The 17,982-nt window shown below is 36.4% G+C and overlaps 1 protein-coding gene and 1 long non-coding RNA gene across 3 annotated transcripts in view; one reads left to right on the top strand and one right to left on the bottom strand.

Annotated features, from left to right (window-relative positions):
• Positions 1-17,982, top strand: part of LOC103462363 (protein sidekick-1) — a 592,150-nt gene that overhangs the window by 401,477 nt on the left and 172,691 nt on the right. The window contains exon 6 of one of the 2 annotated variants that reach the window (XM_081607811.1): positions 16,043-16,069. The exons of the other annotated variant lie outside the window; for it this stretch is intronic. Within the exon in view, the coding sequence (XP_081463937.1) occupies positions 16,043-16,069 (27 nt within the window). The remainder of the gene's footprint in view (positions 1-16,042; positions 16,070-17,982) is intronic. 2 annotated transcript variants of the gene reach the window in all.
• Positions 1-17,982, bottom strand: part of LOC145551956 (uncharacterized) — a 49,495-nt gene that overhangs the window by 26,986 nt on the left and 4,527 nt on the right. The window contains exon 2 of the long non-coding RNA XR_014087855.1: positions 14,380-14,516. This is a non-coding gene — a long non-coding RNA (uncharacterized LOC145551956). The remainder of the gene's footprint in view (positions 1-14,379; positions 14,517-17,982) is intronic.

A 17,982-nucleotide genomic window follows, 5' to 3' on the forward strand; every position in this document is an offset into this window, starting at 1 on the left:
TGTCAGTGGGACTGACATCACCAGTTTTCACCACCCTACCGTGTTGATTCACTTTGTTGTTTATGCCTGAAGCATAAATTGAAAAACCATAGTGGAGGGCAGACGTCCCTTTCACTCCTAATTATTGTGACGTCCATGTTAAAATTCACCAAGAACGTGTTGAACTGTCAAACAGCTGACTGGAACATTATTGAGATGCTTTGGGATGACTTAAAAACTTTACATGCAGGAACCACCACAAATGTGAGGAGTGGAGCAGACTTTCCCTAGACTGAAGTCGGAGACTTATAAATGGTAGATAGCTATAAGAAAAATCTCCCTGTTATTTCAGCTCAACAAGGTAAAACAACCTGTAGAGTGTCACAATTTTTTCCTCAACTAGAAAACACATTTGTGTTAAAATATTTTATTTATAGAGTAGAAGAAATACATCTTTTTTGTTTGTGATTTGTCTGTTCACCTATTCTTAACGGCTTTGTTTGATTTCTTTACATCACAATGAAAATGTCTTGGTTGAGAGGTTTTTATCTAGACTAATGGGTTTTAATATGATCTGCTTAAGTTTACTTTAAGAGAGATTTTGCTTATACTTGTAGGAAAACAAACTAGTTTTAATATAGCTGTTTTTTACGTACACTATCTTCACTTTTCAGAATACTGAACCAATTAGTACACATTAAACACACACAAGACACTCATTGTTATCTCAAGTGCAGAGATAAGTATCAAGGTGCTTGGGGATTTAATGATCCAGTCAATCACACCACTGCTGTTATCAGGAGCCTGTTATTTAAGGCTATGTGTAGATGTCTGTGAGTTCACATGTATTTGCATATGTTGTCTCTTTTTTCCCCTCAGAGGTTCCATTGTGGACAATGTTGGTTCACAAAGATAACTGTATTTTGTATTTCATGTTTTTAAAAAAATATAAGTATAATATAAGAATATGGAACATTTTTTTAATTTGTCCATTCAATCTTTCTTATTACCTTCTTTTTTTATTCCTCCTGCTTTTCTAATCACTCACCACCAACTGGTTTTATTGCTGTATCGATTTTATATTGTCAAAATTAAACCAAATCTCCAGTCATGTTGACATGAGTATTGCTAGACATTTTAACATTCTTTATTGGCTATTTAATTAAGTATAAATTATTCAAATGTTGTTTCTTTTGATTGAAACCTCAGTGAAAATATACTAAACATTGACTTTTAAACTGCATGGAACCATGATTTTTGTGAACCATTGCACCAGTAATGAGATGGATAAAATGTACTAAAAAAGGAGTGACCATGCTGGAAATGTGAGTGTGGAAAAGTTACAAAGTCTGACCTGAAAATGTGTAGGAAGCCTGTTGGAAGCTCCTGAATTTTCTGTTTTAATGCTCATACCAGCACAACCATTGCTTTTGTGTCTGTGGGCTCTTTGCCTGATGTAACAGGTTACATTGGAGTTGTAAGCCAGTCAGCAGATGTTAATTTGAAGCAAATAGCCCCACATGAGAAAAGGCCAGCTTGAAGGGGAAAACAAAGCTGGTGAATGGTGGCCCAGGGAGGCAAAGGAAGATTAGATTGATGAAAGAGAGCAAAGATAAAGAATAGGTTAGTAGGAGGGGAGAAGATTAAGTGCTGAGGAAGGAAAATATGTTAGTCAAGGGGCAGAGAGACAACTATGACTCATTGGCTGCTTGACTCACATTGTGTCTGTATATGAATGAGACCCTCTGTAAAGCAGACACAACTAAAAATAAACAAATCACAGGCAAAGAACATGTATATTAATCATTAAAGCCCAAAACTAATATTGATACAGTAACTTTAGGGGTGACTGTGCACAGTGGGTTGACACATTACAAGACACAGAGGTTGTCTTGTAATGGAAGGATTATAGGTTTATTTCCAGCTTCCTCCTGCATCCTGATTTGCTCCTTACCAAGGAACTTAAACCCAAGTTGCCAACTGGTTTGTGTATTGGTGTGTGAATGTGTGCATGCTTCAGTATGAACGGGTGAATATGGCTCTATTGTGAAAGACTGTCAATTTTGTCAATTTACCATTTACAACAGTGACAGTCATTGCATTCACATGTTTTTAGGTGAAATGCAGCAGGCTGAATTCCCACTTGAGCAGTTTGTTGTACTTGTTCTGATTATAAAACATGGACCTTTTTTGGCAATTATCATAAACAGTCTGAGAGAATACTTGGTAGCACTTGGCACGTTGGTTTAAATACTGTGGCAACAAGACACTTTGCTGCCAGTTGAGATTGCAGTTCAGAGTGGAATGGTTGCAGTTCTTTGCAGCAACATTTCCTTAATACTCAAGTTTAAAATTTGATACAAATGTTTTCCAGATCTGAATAAAACATGACAAAAAAAGAAAAAATAGCAAGAAAATTACATTTTCAAATTTAACATAAGGTAACCTCACAAAAATGAAAAATAATAAATTTTAAAGAAAGAAAAAAATTCAAATATTGAAAATAAGAAAAAGAGATCGTGCAAATGCCTATCTGAATAGTAGCGCATTCAGCCGGGATTTAAAGACAGAGAGTCAGAAAGGCCTTTGAGTGGGGAAAGTGGACGTTTATTCTAAATAGTAGAATCATGTGCATTGTACATTTACAGAATAAAGATGCTTTACGTCCATGAGGTGCATTCACAAAGCGGGCGGCTCTACTGAAGGATGGCTGGAACAGTTCCGTTGCCGCACAGCTCCTTTAAGTTTTGCTCAGAGATCCAGGATGATCAGTCTGAGTAATCTCAGCGCTCATAAACCATCATCAACATTTCCCAGCAGATCAATATGATCTCTGATCAATCGCTCCCTCTGAATCCTTCCATTTTCAATGTTCTCCATCAGAGTCAAAGGGCTCCACATTTACGCGGCTCACCTTTGCGCAGCTACTTATATACGTGTGATTGCATACACACCTTGATCACCTTAAAAATAATCAAACTTGTTGATTATTTTTAATCCGTAGGTTTGAGTTAATCTGCTGATCCAACACTGTTTTCTTTTTTTAGTGAGAATGAAATTACCCCACAGATGCATTCCATGCGCTTCGGCTCACAGACAAAGCGCATGCGCTACATCTTTATGAGACAACAACTGAGGAAAAGTACTGTTTAGATTTGAGCAAGGTTTTCACATACTTTTATTTTTTTTTTTATTTTGTGTGCGTGTTAACTTATTGTTTGGGGATACATGCGGTTCAGTTTCATCGTTTACGTTTAAGCAATAAAATATTAAAGTCATGACAAACATCGGGCTTGATGCTTCTTGGTCTAAATAACACCGAATGTAGTCAGATTTAAGTGTATTTATGTAAGTTTTGACGCTTTGTAGTTTGATATTGTCCACAGAAAAAGTTTGCGTGTCGCACATTTTCACGCCAGCGAAAAAGAGTGCATATATTTAAGCAGACTTTGATGCAAAGTTAATTTTCATACTTGCCGTCTTTTGCGTAAAATATGGGACCGCACATTTTTTGTGAGCACACCGCTTTATGCATGAGGCCCCAGGTCTTTCAAATGAAGTTCATCCTGAAGCAGATTCCAAGACCATGGTGCTGTGAAACTCTTTTATTTATTTTTTTAACAAAGCCATTATTTTTGTCCAATCCGGTTCAGTTTATTTTTAAAAATAATTAAGTTGAGGGGAGTGCTGTGGTGGCTCAGGGGTTAAGCACAACCCAACCATGGAGGTCTCAGTCCTCGACGCAGCCGTCGCAGGTTCGATTCCCAGCCTGGCGACCTTTGCTGCATGTCTTCCCCCTTCTCTCATTACCCTGTTTCCTGTCAATTAACTATCAAATAAAGGCCACAATAGCCAATAAAACCTTTAAAAAAAAAATTAAGTTGAAGCATGTTGAAAACGATGTCTGACTTTCATTTTCATAGAATTTTTATTCATTATTACCTTAGTCAGATTCAAGTTGCTTCTGTGACCATTGTGGGCTTTTCTTTCATTAACCGAGGGATACCAATAATTTCGTCCATGTGTGTACCTTGTAGTGACTGAGCTAATCATACTCTGTCAACGATGCATGACTCTCTTAGTTTTCAAGTAATTGTTCTATCACCATGAATATGACGTTTTTCAGCTAAATTCACATCCTAAGCATCAAAAAATTAAGTTCAATTGCATATGTCTTCAGCGTAACAGTGCTCTCCGGGCTTCACCACAAAGTACTCACAAAGAATCTGTTATAAAAGGAGAGATAAATAAAGAGAAGAGCGATGATAAGGTGCATTGAAAATACGGGAACAGAATGGGATCTTGTACCGCAGAAAGTCAAAGAAAAAGAAGCTTGCAAGACTGTTAAAAGCTTTGCGGATGACAGAGATGGATGGAATGAAAGAAAAAGAGGCAAAGTGCAAAAATTCTAAATTGAAAGGGGATGCGGAAAACAAAAATAGATCAACAAGGCTTTTAATCCAAAAATAGTTGTCGCCCTTCTCGGTTCTTCTCATCCCTACTTACCTCGGCACATCTCCCATCTCCTGGATGTTTGGTGAGAGTGAGAGTGAAGAAAAAGAGAAGATGTGTGCAGCTATCCATGTGCTACACTCACACTCAGCAATGTGTGCCTATGGACATAATGTGGTCCACAGACAGACCGATTATGTCCATTAGTGGGGCGTGCTGTCCAGGGCCAGGCAGAACAGCTGCAGCAACATCAAACTCTTCTATCACTGTTCTAATGAATCTGTTTGAGCCAGGCCAGACTAATCAATCTCTGAACCAGCTAATCAATTAAACCACTAATCAGTCACAGTCCTTAGCCTATCTTGTCTTCTTGAGGGATCGTTATATATATGTACAGATACAGGGACATTGGGGCACAAACCTGAGCACATTATTGCAGACACGGAGTCAGTCAGCTTGGTTGCTAAAGTTAAATGTGGCTTCCTTTGTGCAGCAGGAGGCTGATGCACTCAACAATTTAATAGCATTTTGTTTGCATTTTCACTGGAGGTACAGCTTGCAGATCAGACATAACATGAATACAGACAACGGTTTTAAGTGCAGAGCGATGAGTCATAATTATAACATCACTTTTCTGTCCTGTTCTTGAGAATTTAATTGGTGAGAGAGATTTGCTCATCTAATGGAAGGAGGATTTGTTGCTTTTTTCACTGTTTAACATAAGATGCTCATCTGTATGGAGGACACAAACTTGTTTGTAGCTAAAAGAATTTGTAGCTAAAAGAATTTTATACCAGTCATTTTATATGTAAAAACATTTAAAATACCAGCCTTTTATATTACGGGCTGGTACTACTGCAGTTCTGCATGAGACATATAATTCTCTGATGTTTACTTGTAACAACAGCTTCTTTCAATGGAATGCTAAGTGTTTTTCCAAACTGTTGTTTACCGAACTGAGAACTTCCTAAGTGGCTCAGTGCAACAAATTTGCTTCAGGTCCAAAATATCAGAGCTGTGAAGTTAGCTCATTTCCTACTTGGCTGAAGTTGACTTATTTTCTTTCGATCCAAAATGATGAAGACATGTTTTTGTAACTAACCAAATGAAGCCCTTCTAGTTCTGTATTTAATGGAGAACAAACACAAGCACAAGTACTTGTCTTTTTCAGTACAAAAGTGGGAATATTTCTAAAATCTGCACAATGAATCACAAAAGTTTTGTAATCACATCAACTGTCCAAAACATGAACATCACAAGGGACTGCTTTGACTGTAATGAATACTAGCTGAAAATCAAGGTACCATGTATGCAGGTTTTCTGTTAGATATTTATTGACGTTAGTTGTTTAACACAGGATACAGCCAACATGGTAAGATGGTGGGTGGTAAGGTGTCTTGGTCATAAAAAAGCTTGTCTTGAAAAAACTGCTGGATGGAGATTTTCTGGACTTAAAAACACTTGCAAAGAACTAAGACTTTTATGTTTTTGGCCTCTTACTTGTAGCAAAATGAAATGTATTATTTTATGCAAAATGTTTTGTCTGGTATGATTTTTTTTCCTCATTGTATCTTTTAACCTTTTTTTTTAATCCCACTTTGACTGTTTTCCACTCTGATGTCAGAATGCTTTGACTTCAGACAGTGAATACGATTATATTTCCATTCACTTGACCATTGTTACTGTCTTTGCTTTTGATCTGAGCTGGCAACAGTTTACAGCATTGTAGACATAGATATCTGTAGGTGTTGTTTAGAGGACATAGTCAGGGGTCTCTGGAATGGTTTCAGAGTGGGAATAGAAAAAGAATAAGTCCTTTAGCAAGTGCAGATTTGATCAAAATCTTTTCACACAGTCTTCAACTGTTAAGAGAAATCCTTATTTCTGTTAGGGTAGATAAAAACAAACAGCAAGCTTTTAAGCTTTTATTCCATAAAAACAGCATTTTTACTTTCTAAGTGCATTTAAGTTTTTTTGTTTTAGTGACACATACACAAAAAAATATAAAATTTAGGAATCCTTGATCTAGCTAAATTTGCTTTTTTCAACATCCTGCAGCCAGATATTTATTAGTTGCACAAAAAATATTTGTTAAGAGACTATAAAAAGTTGTACTGAAGAGGATTAAATAATCTGAAGATTGGTTGGAAGGCTCTTTCTTCAAATTAGTTCAGTGTCAGAACTGAACTAATTTGTGGGCCTCAGAGGTCCAGCACGCATGTAAAAGCACTGCCACAAGAATCACTATACCAGAAGTGTACCAAAAAAGACCAGTTATTTATTTATTTATTTATTTATTTATTTATTTATTTTTTTTACATAAAATCATTATTTTTTCTTTACTTTACCCAAAATGATGTCTCATCGAATGTTGTATGTTCACCAATGTTGACCTATGTTGTATGTTGCCCTTTAACAGTGAATCAGTGGTTCAGTATTGTATTGCACCAAATGTTTTGAATTATTGGTGTGTTGAGATGTGTATTGCAGCCTCAAAAGGAAAGCTACCCAACTCTGCCAATGCTAACGGTTTATTCCATTAATTATTATTTCTTCTTTCTGAACGATACTATACAGGAGAGCCTTGCCCATGAAGCAATGGCTTTGGCCTTTAACTCACTGGTATATAGAAAACAGTAGGACTGGGTGAGGTGGAAGCATAAACAGGGAGCAGTAAAATTTCAGATGGAATTAGATGGAGGCCGTTTAAATATCAGTGTCCCTTTATAGCAGAACTACATCATGACAATGCTCTCACAGGCCCTGTTCTGAGACACAGACGATGCGAGGGAGCAACATAAAGCGATTGATTGGATGGCTGAGGAGAACAGCACGAGACAGCTGATTATCCTGCAGCTTTCTGGTTGAAGAAAAGTAAAAAGAAAGGAAAAACATGATTTAATAATGACAGACTGCTGTGCTCTTTTCTCTCATACAGTCCCTTCTCCATCTGGTGTTTCACCCTGAGGTGGTGAAATGCTGAGTGCTCGCTTACAGCTGTACAACATCATAGCCATTTTTGATCTACACCTTTTCACTTTCAGCTTGTAAAATCTTGTGTTTCATTCCTTCCTGACATTTTAGTGTTCTTCATTTACTCCGATGGGATCAGAGGCTTCCATTTTCTTAATCTTCTTCTGTCATAATTTTAACAAAGTTACAGATGTCTTCTGCACAACTTGAATAGATCATTAAGGTCATGATATAAACTAAAGATCTCCATGGAGTTTATGCTTTATTAGATGTCATGTCAGTGGCATTTTTGTTTTATCCTTTTTTTTTTTGCATTTGTTCAGCAATTTTGACACTTTTGTTTGATCTCCCCTTCCATGATGTTTTGTTAGGAGACTATAAAAAGTTGTACTGAAGAGTAAATTAATTTGATTTTATCCCAAATCCACTTTTGAGTGAAGACATCAATTTAAGAACAAATAAATAAGTCTGCCTGATAGGAATCTGAATCTAACTCAAAGGGAAGGAAAATTAAAAACACATGAGCTCATTGTTTTTGACAGCTATAGGAAATGTGAAAACCTAGCAACATTTGGGATTGGGTGCAAAATGACAGGCGATAACTTGTACCTGTACGTACAAATTATCTGTAAGTGCATGGAAGACTGAGCCATGCATTTTATCTTTATGTGTATGTGAGGAAAGAAGCTGGTAGGTCATGATGATGACTGACATGGTAAATGGGAAAGTATGGAAGTAAATATGTGCCATCAGAATTTGAATAAAAAATGCATCTGAAACTTGAATGTTGTGTATTTGCGCTTTTTCAATTTCAAAATTAATTCAGAATATAATTTTGACGTAAAAAAAAAATTCAGTGTCATTATTTATACATGTTTGCAATTTTCATTTGTTAAAAAAATTCACATTCCTATTTCAAAGTGATGAATTTTTCAATATATATATTTTTCAGTGTTAAAAAATTCAGCATATAAAAAAATTCAACTTTAAAAAATTCAAATGCAACATTTTCAGTGTCCTAAAAATTCAACTTGCTCAAATTCGCTGTCTCAAATTCAGCGTCTAAAAATTTGCTGTACAAAAATGGCAAGGTTACTTCATGTCACAGACATTAGCAATCGTCAGATTTCAACACCCAGCCAATCACATGACCCAAGCGTCATACTGAAGAAATACCAGCATCACCGAGGCCAGCGACCACGGAGGCGAACGCAAACCCAACCACAACGGTGAGTCTATGCTTTCATATTTCTGTATTATATTTTATTTTGCACATGAAGTTTGATACATGATCTTAAAGCTTGATTTAAAACATGGGTTTGGGCCGTTGTTAATCTTACACCATGTAATGCTGGCATATTAGTTCTCGCTACCCTAACCCTTAACAAACGAAAATTGCAAACATGTATAAATAATGACGCTGAATTTTTTTTTAGGTCAAAATTATATTCTGAATTAATTTTGAAATTGAAAAAGTAAGCACAAATATACAACATTCAAGTTTCAGATGCATTTTTTATTCAAATTCTGATGGTACATATTTACTTCCATAGGAAAGGTCAACTGGTGCTAGTGTTTGGTACAGACAGGTAGACAGCCGGAAGTTGTTACCTTCCCAGAGTTTGCATTGATACAGAGGGAGAATTCTGAGTCCATGACAGGATTTGGCTTCAATGGAGAGGAGGATTAAAGAACAGAACTGTTAAACAACATAAAATCCATGGATTGATAGTAAAAATCTTACATCTGTACTACATCTGTTAGTACAGATGTAAGATGTACTAACATCTTACATCTGCATACAGAGCTGCTCTGTGTGCAGCTCTGTGTGCAGCTGTACAGAGCTGTGCACACAGAGCTGTGCAGATTCATCTCAGTGTAAACTACATTTATACTGAGATTCTAATCTCAGTGTAAATGGAGTTGTAAGAGAAGACATCTTTGCTTAGCTCCAGTCTCTATAACAAGTTATATAGATTGGAAATATTTTTAGTTTTCAATGTACCACCAACCCCTTTTAGGAATCCAATATGGTTGCCTTAAAAATGAATGATAGCTACACTGTAAAACATTGTTAGTCCTTTAATTTACAAATTAATATTCAAAAGCTTCCTATTAAGTCGGCTTTCTAACATGAGTTAATTCATTATTGACAAGCTTATAGATAGTAAGGAATATTTATAATTACAAGTTCAACACTGGAAAACACAAACTTAATTCTGTTTTAAAAAACTTTAAAAACACTCAAGTTGAGATTAAGAGTTAAGAGGTGAGTTTTTACAGCACACAGTTAAAAGAACATTTATTTGCAATTCTGACAACTTGCATTACAGAAAGTATTTTTTCGCAGTACTAACTAGGCTTTGTTTATTGAACATGTGTGCAATACAAAAGTCAAAACAAAGCATTTCAATGTTAGTATCAGGGGCGCGGTAAAGGGGTGAAAAGTAATGACGAATCTAGGGGCCCTGACCAGTAGGGGGCCCTCCACAATTTAATTTATATTTAATATATTTTATTTAATTTATATTATATAAAATTTATATTTTGTTCATAGACATAAAATAAAAAAATCAGGGTCCTGTCAAATACAAAATTAATCATATTGTATTTTCAAAGATTGTTTTTAGCAATAAAAGTTTAATATTACCCATCCCAGACCAAAAAACACATTCGTTTTTGCCCTGAACTCCCCCCTGGATCTGCATGAAATGGTTCGTTCCTGGTTGGAGCTGCAGACAGTAGAAGCTGATGCTGAATGCAGCGGCTTCTGTGTCAGTTAATATGGTAAGAAATGTTATAAAATCAGGTTTTCAAAAACAAAATAGAGAGAGGGAGAGAGAGAAAAAGGCAAGAGTGTTAATTTATAACCCAGTTTTTCTCCAAGAGAGGTGGGTAGACTGCGTGAGATTATCAACCATTTAGCATAATTAGCTTAGCTACAAACTACTGTTTGCCTCCATTCCACTAGCATTTAATGAATTAAGGAAAAAAAATACCAACATATTCATATATTTAACTTGTTCCTTACCTTTTACCGCTTAACAGATGAGTGAGTGAGCAGAAGCTCTAAAACACGTCCCTCCTGACCCATCCTCTCCTGAGTGAAATTAAAGCTGCAGTATGTAACTTTTATATAAATATTTTTTTTCACATATTTTTTAAAACTGTCATTATGTTGTGACAGTAAGGTATGAGAGGTAATCTGTGAAAAATCTATTTCCTCTGCCTTCTCCCGGTGCTAGAAACAATCAGTCAGTCGCAGGAGAGTTTTAGTGCTGTCAATCACAATCTCATGTGGTGCTGCTCATCCTTCCTCTCCCTCGATTTGTGCCGTGCTGCACAGAGCTGTGAAGATTCAAACTGTGAATGCTCAGCTTAGTTAGCATAGCTACCAACGATGGCAGATAAACAGTTTCTTGTAATGATATGTTGTTTCTCTCCCATTAGCATAGCAGTGAGTGAATGAGGGTAACTGACAGTGCTAAGAGCGTCCTACTGGTTCTGATTGTTTGTTTTGGTCAGAACGGTGCATTACTTTAACGAGTAATAGTAATTTAGGACGGAGATGGAGGAGATTGATTGTTTTCACAGATTAACTGTCTCATAACAAACTGCTATGACATCGTGACAGCTTTAACAAATATGGAGAAAACATGTTTTATTAAAGTTGTAGCTTGAATAAAATGCAACTACATTGCATCCTTAGAAGTCTGGATTGTTTTATGTGTAGTTGCACTTTGCTTCTGACTGTTGCTCATGGGGAGAGACATTTCAGTAATCTAAAACTAATAGAAAAAATTAAACAACCTACTTGCATACTGGATGATGATTGTTGGATTTTAAATTCATGAGCAGTAAATATTGTGCTATATGTGAGTATCAGTATTGAACCAAAGAAAGCAAGGCAGATGCAAGTCTTTAAAATTGTGAGGCTTTTTATGGGTCAGATAGACTCAAAAAATTGTAACAGCAGCTGCGCGGGGGGCCCAAATAAATTTTTTTTGTCAGGGGGCCCAAGATTTCTTGCAGCGCCCCTGGTTAGTATTGCTAAAAGTATTCTAGTCATATCAGTTAGTAAAACCCACTTCCATGTCATGATTATGTGGCACATTGAACAGTCTGTCACATAAAGCAGCAATAAAATGCACTGAAATGGTCAAAGTCTGAAAATATGTAAAAATGTTAAATGAATGAATCACTTCACAATTCATGTCAAACTTAAAAAGACAGACACAATGCTGCCTACTTGTAAAGGAGCTAATTGAAGATAGAATTTTAACATTAAATCTATGAGGAATTGTCTTCTTCCATCTAAGGTCAAAACCTTATCCAGTTTGTCTGTATGCATGTGGATAGACAAGTCTATAAATGTGGCAGTATTATAAATTGGAGCATTGCAGTTGTATAACTACTGTTGAGAAGTTAAAATATGTGTGTGAATGTGTGCTTTAGAGCAAGGAAAAGGAACAAAGAGAAAGGAGGGTAAGATTGACAGGGTAAATTGGAATGGTTGGGGTCTTCAGGTTGAACTCTGGGTTTAAAACAGCCATGGGAAAAAGAAAAGACTCAAACATGTTTCTAAAAAAGGCATGCTTTAGCTGAGGGAAATATGGCACTGGATGCCAATGTATATGGATGAGTAGAGCAAAGAGAAGCAGAGCAAAACAGTGCTTTAAAAAAAAGGGAACACATGTAGTTGGGTGGGGAATGAAGCCCTGTGGGTGTGTTTGTGTATTTGACTGATTGTTGAGAAAGATAAGTGACCTATAGCTGTAAACTCAAGGGTCAACACCTGCTCATGTCAGCGGGGAATGGACATGACACATGCAACAACATTTACACACAGATAGAGGGAGACAGGTGGGGCATGAAAAAAGGCGAATTGAAAAGAAGAACCCCACCACAGATAAACACCAAGTTGTGCAACATCAAACTCACAATGGCGAGCCCACAGAGGACTTGGTGACCTGCTTGTTGCATCTCCTTTGGGCATCTGAATACACAACAGCGAATTTATGAATATAAATGGGACAGACACAGGCCCACACTAATATTTTCACATCACTTCGAACTGTATTTTAAACACATCATGTTAATAATGGATATTACGGTGACTCATCGCCTTTTATAGACGGGGCTTCCCACCTGGCTGTGGTTGTTCTGTTTCCTAAAACACATATAGTTAGGAACACTGATTTAGACTGTGAATAATTCAGGGGTCTTCAAAGGCTTTTAAAAACAGATAGAGACAGGAATATTAGTGGGAAATTGGATTCCGCTCCAAAAACATCTGATGTTTGTGTTGAGAGGACACACAAACACACACATGCACACACACATTTCGCTCTGTCTGCCATCCCCTTGTTTCCTCTTTGTTTCTCTGCTTCTGTTTGGAACTGAGATGACTCAGAATAACATGTCATTACAACGTAGTCACAAAGCAGTCTGCTCTCCAGACCAAATCCTGCCTCTTCCTTTTTGTATTTGTCCTTTTAGACTCTCCTATATAACATTTACCAGTAATGCAACATGACAACACACATAATGCACCCACGTTAGAAAAAAATATCTGTTTGGTTTGAAGCAAAAAATCTGTTTGTTCAATTATATTTTTGAGAGCTAATAGCTAACCTTCTTTGCCAATATTAGGACAAAGTATTTGTTAGTAATAATGGGAAAGTTTTAATAATTTTTTTATTATATTTTAAACTCAGACAATTTTATCCAATTCATCTACACAATATTCTATAAACATTAGAACATTACTTACAATATTTATTGCATAGTTATTAATATTAACATGTAATAGCTTGACTATGCTGAGTAAACATATTTGTCACACTTAGATTCTAAATTTCTCAAAATTTTGATTACAACTCCAAATAATTGAATTCAGATTTTCTGATCAGTATGGCCAAGTGTGTTCAAATCCACTGTCAGGAATAACTTTCTCTGGTTTGGACAAGAACCAGGAGGCGCACGGCGTCGAGTCGAGACATTGGGTACCTTTTCTTCATTTAAAGCAAGAATCCACAGGTTACAACTCGCAGGCAAGTACTTGCAACTGAATCCAGACTTACACAGATGAAAACTCAGACAGGACTAAGATGAGACTACCGCGCCTAAACCACGGTGCGCTCAATTTAAATCACAGAGAAAACAGGTGCAGGTAATAACTAATCAGTGGCTAATGGGGAATATACACAGAAAACTAGACAGCAAACACAGGAAACTACTAGAAGCCAAAATAGACCCTGACTACAGGGAGAATTATACAGAAAAACACAGAAAAAACCCCACACAAAAAACAACATCATAAAATTCACTGGCCTTCCACTGCAAACACCATGACAGAATACCTGTGCAATAAGATCCAGGGCTCCAAAATCAATGTCTGACATAAAAAATGTGCTTCTGGAATCTTGGTCAAAATGTTCTGTAATTCACTCATAAACTTTGTGTAAATCCCTCCCAGAAGAGTTGAAGCTGTTATAACTGCAAATGTTTGGATGACTTCATATTTAATCCTATGGATTAACGATGGGGCATAACTCAAGCTCTTGTGTATGCATCACACAACATAATCAACCCAGAAGGTTCAGAAGTAAATTTATGTACAAAAGCAAATATCTGAGATGTCAGGAAAAAAAAGTTTAATAATGATTTGGAGCTGTTGCTGATCAGGCAATCAAGAAATTGTAATGGTCAATATATGAATGACATCCAACTTTTTAAAATGTTTGAATTATTAAAGATTATAGAACAACCATTCATTTAGCATTTAGGCTCCAACCATTTAGGCATTTAGGCTCCACTTCATCTCCAAGTTGGCCAACATAATCTTGTCTTCTAGCATGCCAGGGAATATACAACCATGAAGGACTACAGGGTGGTGTGTAGGATGATGAGGGGCAGACTGGAGGAAGGCAACAGCACAGGTACACAGACTGCAGAGTGATACAGGAAACTTACTGCTTGTTCTGTGGAGGATGTGGAAGATCGCCACAGCTCAGGTTAACTGGCTGAACTTGCCTACAGTCCTCGCATTATTTCCTTTGTAAGTAGGATGGGGTTGTAAAATGAAACAGATGAGTGCAGTACAGGACTGTCTGGAAAAATCAAGAAAACTATGATGTAAATAAAAGCATCATATTACTGTTATTTTGAGTTTATTTTCTTTCCATCCATCCATCCATCCATCCATCCATCCATCCATCCATCCATCCATCCATCCATCCATCCATCCATCCTTTTCATTGATCACAGAGGACTGTGATCATTTATTTGTCCATCTGTCTATTTTTTCTGTTTATTTCAAGGACTTCCAAAAGGTAAAATGACATTTCTATGTATTTATTCTATGGGTTTTTATATTTTCTATATATATTTTTATATATACATCTTCCAAACATATCCAATCCAGATACTTAGTTGGGCTCTAATTTTTTGTGTTTTGTAACATGTATTAAATTACCGTTAGCTGCTGTTTTCAGTTTACATTTTGCTGGTGTTTATGGGATAATATAAGACTGGGATATTAGTACATGTACTGCAGTTAACCAGTTATGTTTTAGATGAGTAGATGGATAGATAGATAGATAAATGACTTTTCATTCTGCAGTGAGTTAATTTTAACTTATAAATGGGAGAACATATCCATGTGATGACACATCAAAGGGAAAGGACCCCACCCTGCAGCTGTACTACATTTAAAAATATAGAATGTTTTAAAACTCCTAATAGTAACTCTTATTGAGCATATTTTGCTGTCAGAACTCAGGAGGATGTTGTTATCTCTAAAGTACTTCTCACATTTTACCTCCCACTCTTTGAGTCAATGACAACGAAATATAATCCTAAACATGTTGGGGTTTTTTTTGTTTGTTAATTTTTACAGTTGGGAGAAGTTTCATGTTTTGGTTATTGTCTTAAAATTATTCATTTCAAACAGAAGTGACAAGAAGTCTTGAACGGTTATTGTTAACTTTTTTTTCCCACAAACCACGTTTCCAGCATTGCAGGGTTAAGTGAGACTGAGTGGCTTAACGGAGGTGTGAGGAGAAAGTATTCTGATAGTAGAATAGCCAGTGTAGATCTTCTGCTACTAGAATGTTGTTTCAATCTTTTCAGGAACTATAGCCATGCCTTCTTCTAAGTTGTGACAAATCAGGAAGCAATACAAACACTGAAATATAAAAGGAAGGAGGAGAAGAGTGAATGAAGGAGAACTATGGTAGCTGTCAATTGATGGATGAGCTGCAAACAGTTAGTCTTCCTCTGGACTCTGTGATAACATAGCATCCTCATTTTTGCTCCATCTGTTTCTCTCTGTCATCCATTTCTCTGCCATTTATTTTTTGGCTGTATTTATTTTTCCTGTTTCTCTCTGAAAGAGGCTCCTTATGCAGTTTTCCTCTCAAGCTTTTAGATGTCTTTAAGGGTCTGATTTGTGAACTCTGGTCTAGGCTGTTTTTTTCTTTTGCTTCTTTTTATGCTAAACATGTCTTCCTACTATGCCCTGAGGAAATATTACAAATCTAAATTATATCTCTCACAGTGTTCCTTTTTGTCCAGTAGTTATTTTCTCTAACATATATATTTTGTCCCCATCTCATTCTCTCTGGCTGACGGACAGTTGGCAAGAAAAACCGTGGGTTAACAGGTAACAGACCATTTACATTTTCATTTACTCTCCTGCTTTCAGTCTCTGAATCATTTGATCTTTGTGTATGTAAACAGAAACAAATATTGTCATGATCCAAAGCATCCAGCAGAAGGTCAGAGGTGAGCGACTATTAGCTAACAGCCAAAAAGAAGGTCACAATGGCAACATAGGATGAGAGCTTTTTTTCATAGGATGTGAGAAAAGCTCATTCTCTGAACCTTTTCTGGTGCCAAGTGAAAACAAACTCTTTGCAAAACTGTATGATATATGAAACATTTTGAAGTCTCTTTGAGCTACATGAGCTTATTATAGTTACTAAAAACATATTTTGGAAAAGGAAAGAAGGAAAAAAACAGATTTTCTGCACAGGAGATATTTATTAAGTGTAATGCACCTTAAGTTATGTGATGTATAAAATGCAAAAGAAGCACAAAACTACATGGCTAGGGGGTGCAATGTTAATTAATGCTGATGAATTTAAATTATTTTAATTATATTCATAGTGAAATAAAAGGTGTCCATAGCATGAGACCAATCTTAAAAAACGCACCTTCGACAATTTTTAGAACCTGTGATAAAACGCCACAAAAATTCTGAAAATAAGATCATTCTTTGTTTTTAAAGTGCTGGTTTTCTGAAAGTAATTTTGAGGCTTTTAAACACTTCTACCATCGTGGTACCTTGAAACTGGAAACCACCCATATTTGCAATCAATTGTACCATCCTATAAACAAAACATGAATAAGTGTACTTCAGTTTTCTTATGGGTGATTTCCATCAACTGATGACAGTACAATATGGATGTCCACAATACAATCTGTAAGAGGAAAAAAATAAATAAATAAAAATAAATAAACAGCAAATGTTTGAAACCATTTCTATCCCACCAAGCAAATTTTACTTAAACAGACACAAAATACGAGGGATGTCTACTGATTTCTAGAACTGATTGAACACTGGTTGGGATTGATTAAAGGTTTTTGTTAGGAGTAAATTGGATGAGAGAGATGGGATAAAAAAGTCAAACTTTTCAAAGTTTCTTAAATATCGATAGAAAACATAGATATGGATTTCAAATTTGAAGAAATGCTTCTGAATCATGGTTATTTTTTCCCTCCGACATTCTTTCCAAAAGTACAGAAAAAAGTTAAAGAATATGTTGTTACTGGATTCCTCTCAGCTGCACAGTGGCGTAGTTGGTAGAGCTGTTGCCTTGCAGCGAGAAGGTTCTGGTCTGGGTTCGATTCCCAGCCCAGGCCTTTCTGCATGGAGTTTGCATGTTCTCCCTGTGCATGCGTGGGTTTTCTCTGGGTACTCCGGTTTCCTCCCACAGTAAAAAAAAAAACCCATGACTGTCAGGTTAATTGGCCTCTCCAAATTGCCCCTAGGTGTGAGTGTGTGTGTGCATGGTTGTGTGTCTCTGTGTTGCCCTGCGACAGACTGGCGACCTGTCCAGGGTGAACCCCGCCTCTTGCCCGGAATGTTAGCTGGAGATCGGCACCAGCACCTCCTGACCCCACTAAGGGACAAGGATGTAAAGAAAATGGATGGATGGATTCCTCTCCTTGCTCTTTATGAAAGTATAGTTATTAGGACAGATACAGGCTACAATTTCTAATTCTTACAATTTATATGTTATATGATGTAGAAAAATGTGTTCAATTACCTGTGGGACTCAATTCTCTGCTTGACAAATTTTGTATCTGATCATCATTTAAATCGTTCCTGGCTTCTGGAAAGTATTTGATGTGTTTTTAAATCTGACAGAATCAAACCAAAAAGTAAAAATGTGTTCAAGCCAAGGTCCGATTCATTCTTTCAAACCACAAATATCTTGGCTTTTTAAAATTATTTAGAATAATGATCAGAGTATATTATAGTGACATTCAATCTATCACTTGGCTTTCCTC

This window comes from Poecilia reticulata, chromosome 1 (assembly GCF_904066995.2).
Source record: "Poecilia reticulata chromosome 1, P_reticulata-male-v2, whole genome shotgun sequence".
Classification (NCBI taxonomy): Eukaryota; Metazoa; Chordata; class Actinopteri; order Cyprinodontiformes; family Poeciliidae; genus Poecilia; species Poecilia reticulata.